Here is a 17286-nt window from a genome sequence, read left to right as displayed (position 1 = left end):
GGGGAGGAAAAAATTGTTCCCCTCAAATGGTTCTCATAGTTAAGCCTTAATTGCTCTTTTAAAACAAGCTTCACTTTAGAAAGAGATCCATAATGTAGTTGTATCCAAAAATAACAACAAGGGGCTTCCCTGGTGGCGCAGTGGTTAAGAATCCGCCTGCCAATGCAGGGAACACAGGTTCAAGCCCTGGTCCGGGAAGATTCCACATGCCACGGAGCAACAAATCCGTGTGCCACAACTACTGAGCCTGCGTTCTAGAGCCCGCGAGCCACAACTACTGAGCCTGTGCTCCACAACAAGAGAAGCCACTGCTCGCTGCAACTAGAGAAAGCCCACGCACAGCAATGAAGACCCAATGCAGCCAAAGATAAATAAATAAATAAATATTTTTAAAAAAATGTATTAAAAAAACAATAACTAAAAATATTTCCCCAGTTAAATAATATATAATATTGGGAAGTAAAGAATAAGACATCTTTTAAAGTAATAAGTAGTTTAGATTCAAACTATGGGGAATGCTAATTTGTTAGTACTGGATTTATCAATAACCCATACATACTTTAAATATCTTAATAATAGTACTTTGTATTTGTAAGGTGATGTGCAGTTTTTAAAACACTTTTAAAATCAGTGTATCTGGTATAGACAATCTTATTTACAAAGCAGAAATAGAGACACAGATGTAGAGAACAAACTTATGAATACCAAGGGGGAAGGGGGGAGGGTGGGATGAACTGAGAGATTGGGATTGACATATACACACTATTGATACTATGTATAAAACAGATAACTAATGAGAACCTACTGTATAGCACAGGGAACTCTACTCAATGCTCTGTGGTGACCTAAGTTGAGAAGGAAATCCAAAAAAAGAGGGGATATATGTATACATATAGTTGATTCACTTTGCTGTACAGTATAAACTAACACAATATTGTAAAGCAACTATACTCCAATAATTAATAAATAAATAAATAAAATCAGTGTATCGTTTGTATTCACGGCACTGTTATTTACTACCTGTTTGTAGGATAGGATCTAATAAATAACCATGTCACAAATTTTTTACTTTTTCATTTGCATGGTATTTTAGGAAAGTATTTCACAGCATATAATAACATGTATATTTATCTCCTCCAGAAATCCTAAAAATCAACATAAACCTAAGAAGTAAGAAGGGAACTGACAATGTAGAAAACTGCTATTGGAAGAAAAAAGTTTATTTCAGAACATTTAAAATTAGCTATTGCATTCTTATCTTTTTATTCCTAAGCATCAGTACAGAAATGCAAAATCTAGAAGAACATTCTGCTGCACATTCTGGTAACTAGATATTCTTTTCCTATTTAAATAAAGACCTAATGTTTTCTAAGTACTTAATTTTACTAACGCATTATGACTGAAGCTACTTGGTAGGGAAAATGCCTTTCTTGCTCAGAGATCTCCATACACCTGTCACAGTATGTTCCAGTGAGATATAGAACAGGTAGTGGAATCCTTGGTAGCCTTGACAATAATTTCCAAGAAGAAAAAAGAAGTGTATTAAAGAAATTTAAAATGGCCCAACCACTGATCAATGTTAAATTAAATGAATGATGGCAATTGTATTATTTCCCAAGTGTACTCTGATGGTCAGGAACGTTACAGCATAATACCAGAGTACTCCAGCCATCCAGAGGAACACTGTGCTGTTCTCAGCAGGCTCCAAGATGAATCACACAGGCAAGGACAGTTACTGCCTTGCATGAAATCTACCTAAAATATGATAAAAGTACTTCATATATATAGAAACTTATTACAAATTCAATACTTATGAATTGTTAAACTTCTCTTTAACCTGTTTGTACTTTCAACTTGGAGTTTCTCTTCCCTGGTGGTCTAGTGGCCAGGATTTGGTGCTCTCAACTTGGAGTTTCTCCTAGAATTATGTTTCATTTAGTCACTACTATCTCCAAGTTTGCTTTGATTTGATCTAAAACGACTGCATTTTAAATGGTACTAGTGGTCTAGGATTTCTCTATATTAGCTCTTTTCAAAACCTTCTACTAATTGTATTATTTCTTTTGAAATGGTGAAATTAAAATACACGCAATATTCTAAGTGGGATCTGATAAATGCTGAGCATAATGGAATAATTCCTTTCTGACTCTCACATGTATAGTCTTCTAAATTATACTGGAAAAAAAAACTAGCAATAGTATTAACTTGTCCAGCTACACCAAATCACCAAAGTGATCATTTCAATTAAATTCTCTAAGAATGGGTGCTGCTTTATTTTTAAAAAGTCAGTTGGGATTAAGAAGAAAACAAACACTTTCTATGTCATGTGAAGCAAAATTGGCTTGGACCAATTTGGTTTAATAGTAATGTTCTGGATAAAATATGTTTAACTGCAGGAAAAAGAATACATTCATGAATAGACTTTTAAATCTGCCTATAAGTCAAGATAAGTAAGCCAACATTAAGCAAAACTACCATTTTTCAGTGAACTTTACACTTTCCAGACCACCTTTTCCTATCTCTCTGTGCACCTATTCCCCACTTTAAGGAGTCAATGCTACTTAGTTTTTCTTGCCAATCTCCTCATATTAAAAGAGAAAGAGATCCAACCCCATTATTTGTATTATTCACATTTGCATATATATATGATTTCCAATGCTGCATTTTAAATCTCTTATTCTGATTGGAAACACCTCATCCTTGTTTAAAAATTTTAAAATATAACCACACAACTGGAGAGTCTGAACAGAAACCAATCCTTCTGAGAACAGCAAACAAGCAAACAAAACAAACGAAAAACCAAAAATGGGTAAGAGCGCCATGTTTGTTTAAATTTACTTTAATTTCAATGGTGTTATTCCTGACAGGACAAATCCAAGATATGCAATAAACAGATTATTTTGGAATTGAGAAAGCTAGGGGTTAAAAAAAAAAAAAAAAAAACCAAAAAAACCCCAACAACAAAACACAAAAAAACCCAATCTTTTTTTCCCTATCCCCCAGGGTATCTTGGTGGCCTAGAATAACACATGAGGAAACCTAGTCAACCTATGGCTGATAAAGACTTATTCCTGGGAGCTGCTAAGAACAGGGCCCACATCCCTTCTCACAAGCTTCTTACAAGTCCTCAAAATTATCCTGACACCAAGACACCTGTCTTCTCCTGTATCTTTCAACTGCCCTCCCCTTCCCACCTGAACACAGGTCCTTCTCTTTTCCTACCATTGGTTAGATAATGATCTCTATTAAATTTCTGGAAAGAAAAGAGTCTGTCCCAAGACTCATAGGATTTTGTGTGTTCGTGTGCATTGTGTGTGTATGTATAAATAAATATGGGGCATAATTTGTACTGTAATGCATATTTTGGGGTATGATTCTATGTCATAATTTAATCTCAGCCAATTTAACATGTTAGAATTTTCTTTATTATTGCTATGTCTGCTAATAAAGTTTTTATAAAAAATTTATTTCTGAGAAGCTTCTATTTTATTAATAGAAGTATTTTTCTGTATCAAACAAACCACTCCTCATCTTCTATCTACTACAGTATTTGGTTTCGATCTCTAAATCAGGGGTCCTTAATCTTTTTTTAATCCTTAATCTATTTTGAGAATAGAATGAAAGCTATGAAACTTCTCCACAGAAAATTACAAACATACACAAAATTCTCCATAGATATTCAGTTAAAAAATTGTCTAAGTTCCATCCATGAGACCCAGGGTTAAAAACTCCTTCTCCGAGTGAATTTGAGTGTTGCACTTGCTCTTATTAAAATAATTTTGCTAAAAATGGACATTTCTTCAATTTCTAAGATCCCTTATGATTCCATTCAGTTTTTTTTTCTGTCTCTATAAACTACAATTTCTTCTATTTGTTGGTTAAAAAAGAAAAGCAAGGTCAACAATAAGAATGCCTACATAATTTAATATTTTCTTTCTTGTCTCAATTCTTTTTGAGTATGATATGCTAGGAAGAGCTGCATATATCCAATGCAGATACAATCTACATGTGGCCAAAACATATATCCAACAGCCATGTATTCCGGACTTGGGCACTGGAACTGAGCCTCATTTATAGATTATAATTTAAAAACTTACTGAAGGCTAGATATGTTTCATATAGATGAAAATGAAACTGTTCCTGGAGAAATTCTTCCAGGGCCAAGCACATTGCCTTGTATATACTAAGTGCTCAATAAGTTAAGTAAAATGGACAATACATGTAGAATGGAGTCAGAACAATCACCAAGAATTACTTTCTTACTTTATACATGAATGCATAGTTTGGCAATGTAAGTTACACAGCAGAATCAACTGTAATTTTATAGTCATCCCTCACACATCAAAACCCCAAACTGTCCTATACACTAATGATGAAAAATCTGAAAGAGAAATTAAGGAAACACTCCCATTTACCATTGCAACCAAAAGAAAAAAATACCTAGGAATAAAACTACCTAAGGAGACAAAAGACCTGTATGCAGAAAACTGTAAGACACTTATGAAAGAAATTAAAGATGATACAAACAGATGGAGAGATACACCATGTTCTTGGGTTGGAAGAATCAACATTGCGAAAATGACTATAGTACCCAAAGCAATCTACAGATTCAATGCAATCCCTATCAAACTACCAATGGCATTTTTCATAGAAGTAGAACAAAAAATTGCACAATTTGTATGGAAACACAAAAGATGCCAAATAGCCAAAGCAATATTGAGAAAGAAAAATGGAGCTGGAGGAATCAGGCTCTCAGAGTTCAGATTATACTACAAAGCTACAGTAATCAAGATAGTATGGTACTGGCACAAAAACAGAAATATAGATCAATGGAACAGGATAGAAAGCCCAGCGATAAACCCACACACATATGGTCAACTAATCTATGCAAAAGGAGGCAAGGATATACAATGGAGAAAAGACAATCTCTTCAATAAGTGGTGCTGGGAAAACTGGACAGATACATGTAAAAGAATGAAATTAGAACACTCCCTAACACCATATACAAAAATAAACTCAAAATGTATTAAAGACCTAAATGTAAGGCCAGACACTATAAAACTCTTATAGGAAAACATAGGCAGAACACTCTATGACATAAATCACAGCAAGACCCTTTTTGACTCACCTCCTAGAGAAAGGGAAATAAAAACAAAAATAAATAAATGGGACCTAATGAAACTTAAAAGCTTTTGCACAGCAAAGGAAACTATAAACAAGACGAAAAGACAACCCTCAGAATGGGAGAAAATATTTGCAAACGAAGCAACTGACAAAGGATTGATTAAAAAAGAAAAGCAAGGTCAACAATAAGAATGCCTACGTAATTTAATATTTTCCAAATATACAAGCAGCTCATGCAGCTCAATATCAAAAAAACAAACAACCCAATCCAAAAATGGGCAGAAGACCTAAACAGACATTTCTCCAAAGAAGATATACAGATTGCCAACAAACACATGAAAGGATGCTCAACATCACTAATCATTAGAGAAATGCAAATCAAAACTACAGTGAGGTATCACCTCACACAGGTCAGAATGGCCATCATCAAAAAATCTACAAACAATAAATGCTGGAGAGGGTGTGGAGAAAAGGAAACCCTCTTGCACTGTTGCTGGGAATGTAAATTTATACAGCCACTATGGAGAACAGTATGGAGGTTCCTTACAAAACTAAAAACAGAACTACTGTATGACCCAGCAATCCCACTACTGGGCATATACCCTGAGAATACCATAGTTCAAAAAGAGTCATGTACCACAATGTTCACTGCAGCACTATTTACAATAGCCAGGACATGGAAGCAACCTAAATGTCCATCGACAGATGAATGGATAAAGAAGATGTGGCACATATATACAATGGAATATTACTCAGCCATAAAAAGAAATGAAACTGGGTTATTTGTAGTGAGGCGGATGGACCTAGAGTCTGTCATACAGAGTGAAGTAAGTCAGAAAGAGAAAAACAAATATTGTATGCTAACAAATATAAATGGAATCTAAAAAGATTCTGAAGAACCTCGGGGCAGGACAGAAATAAAGACGCAGATGTAGAGAATGGACTTGAGGACACAGGGAGGGGGAAGGGTAAGCTGGGACGAAGTGAGAGAGTGGCACGGACATATATACACTACCAAGTGTAAAATAGCTAGCTAGTGGGAAGCAGCCACATAGCACAGGGAGATCAGCTCCGTGCTTTGTGATCACCTAGAGGGGTGGGATAGGGAGGGTGGGAGGGAGACGCAAGAGGGAGGGGATATGGGGATATATGTATACATATAGCTGGCTCACTTTGTTATACAGCAGAAACTAACACACCATTGTGAAGCAATTATACTCCAATAAAGATGTTAGAAAAAAAAAACCCAAACTGTAATACTTAATAATTTTGAGTTTTAAAATTTGTTGTTTATGCAAAAGACATAGGCATATTAAAATATTAAAAATTTGAAAGTGTAAGTCATTGCTAAATTATCAATTCGATCATTTAGAAAATCTTACATGACTTAATGATTTAAAAACAAATTCCATTTCTATTAATACAAATCTACTTACCCCAATTGAGTACATATTTATCCTTGATATTTGCCCTTTAAGTTAATTACTTTCACTCAAGAGTGTCAGGCGATCAAATAATCATAGTGCCTCTAGAATGCCATTTTTAGAGACTTTTATCACTCAGTGGAAATAACTACTTCAAATGATATTTTCATATTAAAAATTCAGCATAAGAATGATTTTGAGCCAACTGTTTTCACTATCAATTACAATTTAATATTAAAACATTCACAATGTCCTGAGATAGTACTTTATGTTGGCTTTACGCTGAGTACTAATGTGGAATTCTTACCTGTAATGTACATGTGTGACTACTGGTTTCCTGTATGCAAGGATCCAGGTTTGAATATCTACGGGTTCAGCTTTGGGATAAGCTATGGTTGTATCTATTATCCACTGGAGGCCTTTCGATTTGCTGTCTGAGAACAATATAAAATTGGATAAATTTTTATATTATTTGCAGCAAATAACATAGCATAGAATTATAAAGCATACTGATATATCCTTTGCTTTAAGAGAATGAACTTTGGCGTTACTGTTCTATATGATGCACTTAGGATGAAATTAAGCATTTCCTATTACATTATAAAATGGATGAATCTCAAACAAATTAAACAACAGAGTGCTATAATTTATTGGACATGCATCATTTAAGCATTCAATACAATTATGCAGTATCAAGGTCTAATTTACATTTTATCACTCATAAAAACTGGCCTACAAAAAGTCAGTAGCTAAAGTATCACATCACAAAAGCGAAAAGCAGACCTTAAAACAAAAAACTCCACTCACTAAATATAACACAATGTAATACAAACACCAAGTTTTGTGATACTTGGGAGGCATTAATAAATATTGAAATAAGGCAATAAAATTAAGCATTTTATTGATGCACATGATCATCAGTTGCTGCTCTTTTTCAAAACAAACAAAAAACTCCTCCCATTTTAGCAAGAGTTATATAAAAATAAAGCAATAAACCTGTCTACCCTTTGGTAGGTACAACAGGTAACTACCGTTATGAGAGGGGCTGGGGAAGTTCTGTTTACTTTGGTCCTCTGCATGCTGTTTTTATTCCCAGCACGGAGTACAAAGTTGAGCAAGAATTGAGACAGGAATTCTCAAAGAGAACGCTGATAGTTAGACTTTAAAGTGTAATGGTCTATCCTTTGTTTGAAGTATTTAAAGGATCCCTAAAAAAATAAAACTTATTTTTAAATATAAGGCCAAATGTACAGTAGGAATCAATAATATTTTACTTAAAATGTCAAATAATTAAAAACTGGCCTTAAATTCTTTTAAAATTTTAGACAACATTTTGAAGGGGAAGAAATAATCATATAAGAAATAAGCTTAAAAATTTTAATTTTTAAATAACATATTGCTAAAGGAACAGAGTGTATGTAAAGAGACACATTTTAACAAGCTACCACTGATGTACATGCTAAAATGTTTAGGGGTAAAGTACACTGATGTCTGCAACTTACTTTGAGATTCATTAAAAAAAACCCAACCAAGATGGACTAATAGATGGATAGAAGGATGGAGAGAGATGTGATAAAGCAAATATAGTGAAGTGTTAATTATAAAATCTAGTTGGTCAGCTCATGGATATTAACTGCAAAATTATTTCAACTTTTATGTATGTTTGAAAACTTTTATAATAAAATGGTTGGGAAAAATCACCAGAGTTCAGTTTAATATCTATTAAATCATACAATAAAGAAAAAAATACTAATCCTTTTAAAGTTAATTAGAGGGACTTCCCTGGCGGTCCAGTGGTTAAGACTCTGTACTTCCATTGCAGGGGGCACAGGTTCAGTCCCTGGTCGGGGAACTAAGATCCCACATGCCGCACGGGGCAGCCAAAATAAATAAATATATAAAAACTTAAAGTTAATTAGATACAACTTAATTTTTATGTGTGTATGGACCGACCGCACATTAAAACAGACATTGGTTTGTGTTTATATGGAATAAAATACTAAACAGTGAGTATGAATACTAAAGAAAATAAAACACAAAATATCGATATCAAAGCAGAGAAGCAAATGGTAAAATATAAGTAAAACTAGTTTTGGGGAATACAGTTTTCTAAAATTTTTATGATTTTCCTAAACTGCTAGAATAAAAATTTTTTTCTTGATAGGTAAGAAGTGGATTTATTTAGAGAGATACACACTCCATAGACAGAATGCTGTCCATCTCAAAAGGCAAGACTGGCCCTGGGAGAATCACACTCCACAGACAGAGTGTGGGCCGTCTCAGAAGGCGAGAGGCCTAAATTTTAACTAAGGTAAGATAAGTAATAAACAATTTCACTTCGGTTATAAACAGAGATTGCTTCTCTCCAAAAGAAAAAACCATTTTTCTTCCCTCTTGTGTAATCAGTATGACAAGTGCCCATTCCTCTGAGATCTAGACCACAGGGTATTGACTGGGTAAAACTATTTAAAAGCAGCGGTATTTATTAGTGCAATTAATCCTGTTTGGAAAAACTTTGCCTTCAAGCTTTGGCTTGGCTGACATTGCCACAGTGTCTCTCCAGCAGTGAAGCTATTCTGAACCTTCCTTTTCTATTAAAAGACTCTTTCAATTTGTCTTTTTAATAGATGATGAAACATTAAGAGAGCTGACTGCCAGGCAGCTGTTTGGAAAAAACAAATGAAAGGAAAACTCAGCACAATCTCACGGGCATTATTTCTATGTTTGGTCCTTACCGTCATCTAAAATAACACATATTTCTGAGGGCCAATCATTCCCATTTTATTTTATCTGAAGAATATTAAAAGAAATAGCAAAATGCTACTACGGAAACAGGCCTAGTAAGTTTCTTTCAGCTTTTTAATTTATAATTTATCACCAAACTTTCATAGTGTCTTGGATAAACTTGTTCAAAACAGTCTTCATGCTGTTGGCACAAATATCTTCTGCAAATATGCACAACTCACTAGGCTATCTCCAAGACAGTTGCATCTTTTATTGTTCAGTTTTTTTTTTAAATAAATTTATTTATTTATTTTTGGCTGCATTGGGTCTTCGTTGCTGCGTGCGGGCTTTCTCTAGTTGTGGCTTCGCTGTGGTGCCCGGGCTTCTCATTGCGGTGGCTTCCCTTGTTGTGTAGCACGGGCTCTAGGCACGTGGCCTTCAGTAGTTGTGGCTTGCGGGCTCTAGAGCGCAGGCTCACTAGTTGTGGCACACGGGTTTAGTTGCTCCATGGCATGTGGGATCTTCCCGGACCAGGGATCAAACCCATGTCCCCTGCATTGGCAGGCGGTTTCTTAACCACTGCACCACCAGGGAAGTCCACAGTTGCATCTTTGAGTATGGTGTACTTTTTCCTGGTCATAAAAGTAATACATACTCACTATATTTTTTTAATTCAGAAAAGTGTTAAGAAATGGAGAAAAATTATCCATAATGTTACAACTCAGAGAAGAAATCACTGTTAATATTCTGAAATCTTTCCTTTCACTGATTTTCTACAGCCTTATTATTTACATACTTGAGCTCATATTGTTTACACAAGAGTTGTATGTTTCTCCCACCCCGTTAACATTATAGAGCATAAGAATTTTCCAAGCCAGTAAACATCATTTGTAATGGCTGTGTTGTATTCTGTTAGATGGATATTTAATAATTACTTATCTGTTCTCACTGCTGGCTATTTCCAATTTCTTGCCATTAGAAATAATGCTGGGGCTTCCCTGGTGGCGCAGTGGTTAAGAATCCGCCTGCCGATGCAGGGAACACTGGTTCGAGCCCTGGTCCGGGAAGATCCCACATGCCGCGGAGCAACTAAGACCGTGCGCCACAACTACTGAGCCTGCGCTCTAGAGCCTGCGAGCCACAACTACTGAGCCCACGTGCCACAACTACTGAAGCCCGCGCACCTAGAGCCCGTGCTCTGCAACAAGAGAAGCCACCGCAACGAGAAGCCTGCGCACCGCAATGAAGAGTAGCCCCCGCTCGCCGCAACTAGAGAAAGTCCGTGCACAGCAACGAAGACCCGACACAGCCAAAAATAAATAAATGTATTTAAAAAAGAAATAATGCTGTGATAAACTACTTTGCCAGTATTTCAGATCATTCCCTTTTGATAAGTATTATTTGCAATAGAATAACTGAGTAATTTATCAACATTTTAAGACTCTTAGTAAATACTGCCAAACTTCATTAAACTCATTCTCTGTATTAAAAACAAAAAAACTTTCTAATTTGATAAATGCAAAAAATATGTCATTATAATTCCATTTGCATATCTATGATTAGTTTTTCAAATTTGTCATTTCTATTCCTGTATCTTTTAATCCAGCAATTCCACTTCTAGGAATTTATACTACAGACATGTTCCACAAATCTGTAAGGATATTTACAGGAATGTTGACTGCAGCAGTGGGAATGGCCATGAGTAAGGTGTACAGTAAGGGAGAGACACCTTCGACTTTATACATTCCTATATTATTTGAATAAATTATTGTAAGCATGGACTACTTTAGGAAATAGAAACATTAAAAAGTTATATTTTCATCTTCTCCCTCAGCATTATTTCTATTTGACAACAATTATAAATATAAAAAAGAACAATGTTATCTTCTGGAACTCCAGAAAATCCTTTATTTCCAAGAAAAGAAAAAAATGCTAAAAACCATCATACCTAATTCCTTAGCATCTCCTCCTGCTGGACTTCCATTTTCCTGTCGTGCTACAAGTGCATTCAAAATAATTTTTGTTGCCCCAATCCTTGGCAAAGTGACATGTGTAAGAAATGGCAAGTTATTTTTCTTGGCAAATGCCTGACTGGTTTCTCGCCTCTTCCTGAGGAAGCCCCCTTCTGGAAACAGAACAATCCATTTTCGATCTCTGCTCCTGTAATTATTTTCTAGGTGCTTCTTGAGAAGAAGAAGCTGTTGGTCACGATGAGATTTTCCCTAGAAGGTAGACACACATAGAGTAAGTACAGTCACATTTGAAATTTAAAGGCTGTAAAATTAAATAGAAATAACTGCTTCTAGAGTAAATCCCAATCATAGGCTAGAATAGTGATTTCCCCCCACTTACTTCCCCTTTTGACCACAGTGGAAAAAGTAAGTTATTAGCACTTACATAAATAAACCCTTTCCTCTGAAGAAAAAAATTGCTCTAATTGCCCCCGAAAGTTCGTTCATTCATCATTAGTGAGTATTTACTGAGTACCTACTACTTACTTGCCAGGCACTGTCCTGGAGATAGAGAAGTAAGAGACCCTCACGAAGCTTACTTGAATGGGGAAGATATATAATACATATGCATATGTATATGTGCATATGTATAAATGCAACCGGTGATAAGGTTAGGAAGAAGGGTAAGAGACTAGAGAAGCTCAACAGGGTCAGGAAAAGCAGCTCCAAGGAGGTGAAATTTGAGCAAACAGCTGATAATGTGAGGGAATAAGCCATGTGAAGATGAGTGGCAGAGTACTCCAGGTGATGAGGAGAGAAAGGACAAAGGCCCTGAGGTAGGAACATGTGTGGCATGTTCAGAGAACTGTGGCAAGGCCAGTGTGGCTGAAAATTGCAGAGAGAGGCGGAAGACATATAAGAAAGGCCTTGAGCTTGGTTAAGTAGTAGTTTGGGATGGAACATCATTAGATAGTTTTCAAAAAGGGAGAGTCATGATCTTATTTACATAAAAAAAAATCTGCTGGCTCCAGTGACAAAAAGACTGTAGGAAATAAGTTAGGAGACTCCTGTAGAGTCTGGACAAGGCAGTTTTGATGAGATTCAACTGTGGGATATCGATGAGAGGTGCACACATTCAGGAAAAAATCTGAAAGCTAACAGGACATTCTGATGGACTGGATCTTAGTTGTGAGGGAAAGAGAGGAAAGAGGATAACTTGGAGACCGAAAAGAGGAACCTAGAAGCATTTTTAGGAAAGCCCAAAACCCATGACTAAATATAAGAAGGTTCTTCCTTTCAGTATGATCAATTCGCTAATAATTTTTCCAGCCAACACAATTACAGAAGCTCCCCAAAATAATTTGTATACTTTCAGTCTTTAGACTAAATTATTCTAAATGCAAACTAAGTAACAATTTTCTTAGCTAATTTATGGAATTGAATTGATTATAATTAAGCTTTACTTATTAAGTTCCCAAGAGTACATGTAAAATATTTTTAATATTCTTGGAAATATCTTGTCAAAAATGTTTAGTATCAAAGTCCCAAGAGATTTTCTTTAACATTAATACTTTTTTTCTCTCCCCTTCCCCCTTGTTATAGATTTTTATTACTATCTAACAGGGAAAAAATTTTTGCTCTTCAGAAATGAATTTGTAAATCTCTCCTGTCTTCCCCTCCAGTGACACTCTAAGATATTAGGTTAGTTTCTTCCTTAAGTTGTTCTGATCACTGTTTATTTTGTCTCAACCTTGTTGTGGCCAATCCCCATTCCCAATTCTTCCTGGGGTTCCAGTGCCTGCTTTTTCCAACTCTCTGCTCAGAAAAACCAAGGGTGTTTCCAGAAAAAACTAGACAATTACACAGAATGTGAAAAAGAAAAATATGTTTTGTGTATAAAACTGTCTGGAGGGGACTTCCCTGATGGTCCAGTGGTTAAGACTGTGCTCCCAGTGCAGGGGGCCTGGGTTCGATCCCTGGTCAGGGAACTAGATCCCACACCAGGGAACTAGATCCCACATGCATGCCACAACTAAGAGTCCTCATGCCACAACAAAGATTCCGTGTGCTGTAACTAAGACCTGGTGCAGCCAAATAAATAAATAAATATTTAAAAAACTGTCTGGAGCAAAGTATATGTGTTTGGGGAGACCTATTTTCATAGAGCTTAGAAGTTTTTCTACACACTTCTAGCTTATTTCTGAATTTGTGATGCTCAGAAGAGGCTTAATTAGATTCACCAGCAATTCATTACGTAATTACTACGTGCAAGGTACTGCACCATCCAGGGTGAAGTGGCTAAATATATAAACACCAGATAAGTGTGGCATTACCATACATAAAAACTCTTGATATCATATTTTGTTATCCATTTTTGAGAAAATAAAGCATGTAGCATATCAGGGGAACACTATAATGTAGTGCTGACTTTTTCTTTTTTTCTTTTTTTTTTTCTTGCCATGCCACGCGGCATGTGGGATCTTAGTTCCCCGAGCAGGGACTGAAACCGCAGCCCCTGCATTGGAAGCGCGGAGTCTCACCACTGGACCGCCAGGGAAGTCCCTGTATGCTGACTTGATAAGAGGGTATTATTCTTTTTCCTATACTAAACTATTCCTAATGCTTGCGACCCATTCCCAATCCACCTTCCTCCATCACACCCGTACTCATTCTTTAAATTTATGCCACATATCATCTTCTCCTCTACGGTTTTTCTGGATTTACAGAAATTTGACATACTCACTTTTCATACTATGAATTCGCAAAATATTTCCTCTTATTTATTTATTTAATATTCTCCCGACTGGTAATCTTATTTATTTAACAATCTCCCAACTGCTAACATAGATACCTTCTGTATCATATAACGGTGACTTGTAAATAAAAATAACGGTGATGATATAGATGATGATAGTGGTAGTCATGATGAAGATGATGAAAGTAGCAAGGACTGTTCTGAGCGTGTAACACGTATTTCTTCATGTAATCCCCACAGCAACTCTGTGAGAGGAGTACCCATTATTCTCACTTGAAAAATGAGGAAACTTTGAGAGGTTAAATAACTTGCCCAATTCACACAGCTAAGGAGCAGAAGAGCTGAGAATGTGGCAGGTGCTTGGTAAACTGTTTAGAAGCGAGGAGGGTAGAGATTAATTTTAATTAGATTTTAATGTTTATGCATACTCAAATTCAGACTGAAATAAATGTTTTAGGAAAAAAGATTCCCAGCTCCCTGAGATAACTAGAACTGGCTCTATCTATTATAACTGGTTTTGTGATGCCTCTTTTTACAATAAAGAATCAGATTGATCAGGCTATCACTGTGGAAAAAAATGCTCATTACTTACCTGTCTGATAAAGAAGTCTCCATGAATTAGAGAAACAATTCCAAAGTTTGTGTACTTAAAAATATGATCCATCAACCACATCATTTGAGCAACAACCTAAAATATTTAAAAGCAAGAAATAAATGTTGAATAGAAAAAAAAAAAAAACCTGACTATAGTCTAGCCAGTCTCTAAATTTTAAGTACAATCATCCAAGCATACTTTTAATTAACCTATCTTAAATCTAATGTTACTTCTATAAATAAAGCACTACATGAAAAATTACAGGTCTTCATGCATTATTTAGAAATGTGTTGTATAATTTCCAAGGATTTTGAGATTTCTCTGCTGTTTTCTGCTATTGAGTTCTAATTTGACTTCATTATATTAAGATAACCTATTCTGTATTAGGTCAATGTTTAAAATGTATTGAAGTTTGTTTTATGGCCCAGGATATAGACTATCATTGTATATGTTCCACAGATGATTAAAAAGAATGTGTATTCTGTGTTTTGGGGTGTAGTATTCTATATGTTTTGATTAGATTTTATTGGTTGATGGTGTCGTTGAGTTCCATATAATTGTTGATTTTCTGCCTATAAGTTCTATCAGGTGCTGATAGATGGGTACTAAAATCTCCAACTATAATTTTGTATTTATCTATTTCTCCTTTCATCTCTATCAGTTTTTGCTTCATGCATTTTGAGGTTTTGTTGTTTTGTGTTTATGCATTTAAGATTGTTATGCCTTCCTGGAAGATTAGTCCTTTTATGTAACGGTCCTCTTTGTTTCTATTAATTTTCTTTCCTTTGAAGGTTACTTTTTCTGATATTAATATGGCCAATCTCACTGTTTTCTTTGATTAATGTGTTCATGATATATATATATATATTTATACTTATATCGTTTACCTTAAAACTAACTAGTTCAGTGTATTTGAAATGAGTTTCTTGTAGACAGACTATTGTTGAATAATATGTTTACTCCACCAATCTTTCTTTAACTTGCTGTATTTAGACTATTTAAACATAATATATTTATTGCTATGTTAGTGCTTAAAAAAAAAAAAAATTACAGGTCTTGATTCCAAGTCTTGGATTCCTAAGTCACAGGTATATACATATCACTGGGTAACAAATAAAACTGAACTAACTTCTTAAATTTGAACTTAATGATTTCCAATTTGTTCTATGTAAACAAAACCTTTGGAAATTCTTATATAACTTTTAAAGTTATTTTGAAACAATACAATATGCCTAAGTTATCAAATGAGGGCTACACGTTTAATCAATAAGCACTAAGGCTTTATAAAATGTGACCTTAACGGCTAAAATATTAAAAGTCGTAAAATATAAAGATATAAAAATTTATAATAATATAAAATATAAAAATATCCAAAATAAAAGAACATTGAAGAATTCATTTAGTCAATAAATACACTGTAAATTTTTTAAAAATTCATTTAGTAGAATGATTTACACATTCTATTATATCATGAAGAGTATTTGTTAGTTTATACAAGGCCATACTCTTTGCCAGCATAAAAATACTCAGTTTCTTAAACACAAAAATATTATCCACTGCTGATAAGAGTTAATAGCCATATCAAGAGCAGAAGACTTTATTTCAAGCAAATTTCAAAATTAAAAGTAAGTGTAAACAGGACCTAGTTAATGAATTGGTTAATTGTTCTCCCCTGCTGAGATAACAGCATCCCTTGTTATAAGCCTTTAATAAATAAAGTGAAAACTACAGCCTCCATCAAGAAAGCAACAGAGTTCCACTTTGGTTCCTATAGGAATAACAAATGTAAACTTCATCTCTGAGCACCAAATTGTATGAACTAACATATAAGGAAAAAACTAAGCATTGACATCCATGTGTTGCTTTTACAAAAACATTATAAAAGCCCACAAATAATATTCAAGCTTCTGATGTAATTTTTCAGTATCACCGAATAGTTCAGTTACATGACTCCTATTCCAACGGTTTTACCATATAAAATAACTTTAAAAAAATAAAGATACATACATGAAAGACTGATTCCCAAATCAATTAATACAGAATAAAATAATCACCAACATCTCATTTTTGAATCTTGTTTTGCTTTGTAATGATAACTACTTTGTTCAGATAAATTGAGATCTGAACTAAATGGAATTTGCTGAAAAGTGCCCCAAGAAACAAAACAAAAAGCAAGTGGATTCAACCTGTAAAACCTTTGAGCTTTATACACAGTATGAAGTGTGGCTGCAATTTATTGCTCTCTGGGTTTAATACCAACACTAAAGTAACGAGCTTTTATGTTTAATCTTACATTTATAGTGGATTTACCGCCTCAGTTAGAAGGGTAACGTAAAACAAATTCAGTAAGACAGCCAAGCTATCTTCTGAGATTTGTATGGATAATTCTGTCCTAACTTATTTTAGAGGAAACGTTACAAGTCAATAAATATTTATTACATATCTAAAAGTTCTATTGATAGAAATAAAAATTCTTAGTTTTATCATCAATTGCCACAAAAGGGCAAGACTCCTCACTTCACAGATACTTATTAAAAAGGTACTAGCACGTTTAGAAAATATAACTAATCCTTTGTTTCATATTTCGGAAAAAATGAGGTCAGTAAACACAAGCTGCCTGAATCAACTCTGTCGACGTTTCACAGGCTGTCACTCAGAACGTTGTTAGGTATTTCCAAGGGACAAAATTGCTCTACATCAATTATTCTTTAC

The 17286-nt window shown here is 34.8% G+C and overlaps 1 protein-coding gene across 4 annotated transcripts in view; it reads right to left on the bottom strand.

The window, feature by feature from the left end:
- Positions 1-17286, bottom strand: part of LPGAT1 (lysophosphatidylglycerol acyltransferase 1) — a 77005-nt gene that overhangs the window by 24317 nt on the left and 35402 nt on the right. For all 4 annotated transcript variants that reach the window (XM_036852363.1, XM_036852388.1, XM_036852372.1 and 1 more), the window contains 3 exons: positions 14572-14667; positions 11221-11494; positions 6856-6982 (listed from right to left, as the gene is read on the bottom strand). In XM_036852363.1, the coding sequence (XP_036708258.1) occupies positions 6856-6982; positions 11221-11494; positions 14572-14667 (497 nt within the window). The remainder of the gene's footprint in view (positions 1-6855; positions 6983-11220; positions 11495-14571; positions 14668-17286) is intronic.

This window comes from Balaenoptera musculus, chromosome 1, assembly GCF_009873245.2.
Source record: "Balaenoptera musculus isolate JJ_BM4_2016_0621 chromosome 1, mBalMus1.pri.v3, whole genome shotgun sequence".
Taxonomy (NCBI): domain Eukaryota; kingdom Metazoa; phylum Chordata; class Mammalia; order Artiodactyla; family Balaenopteridae; genus Balaenoptera; species Balaenoptera musculus.
This window is presented reverse-complemented; position numbering and strand designations above follow the sequence as displayed.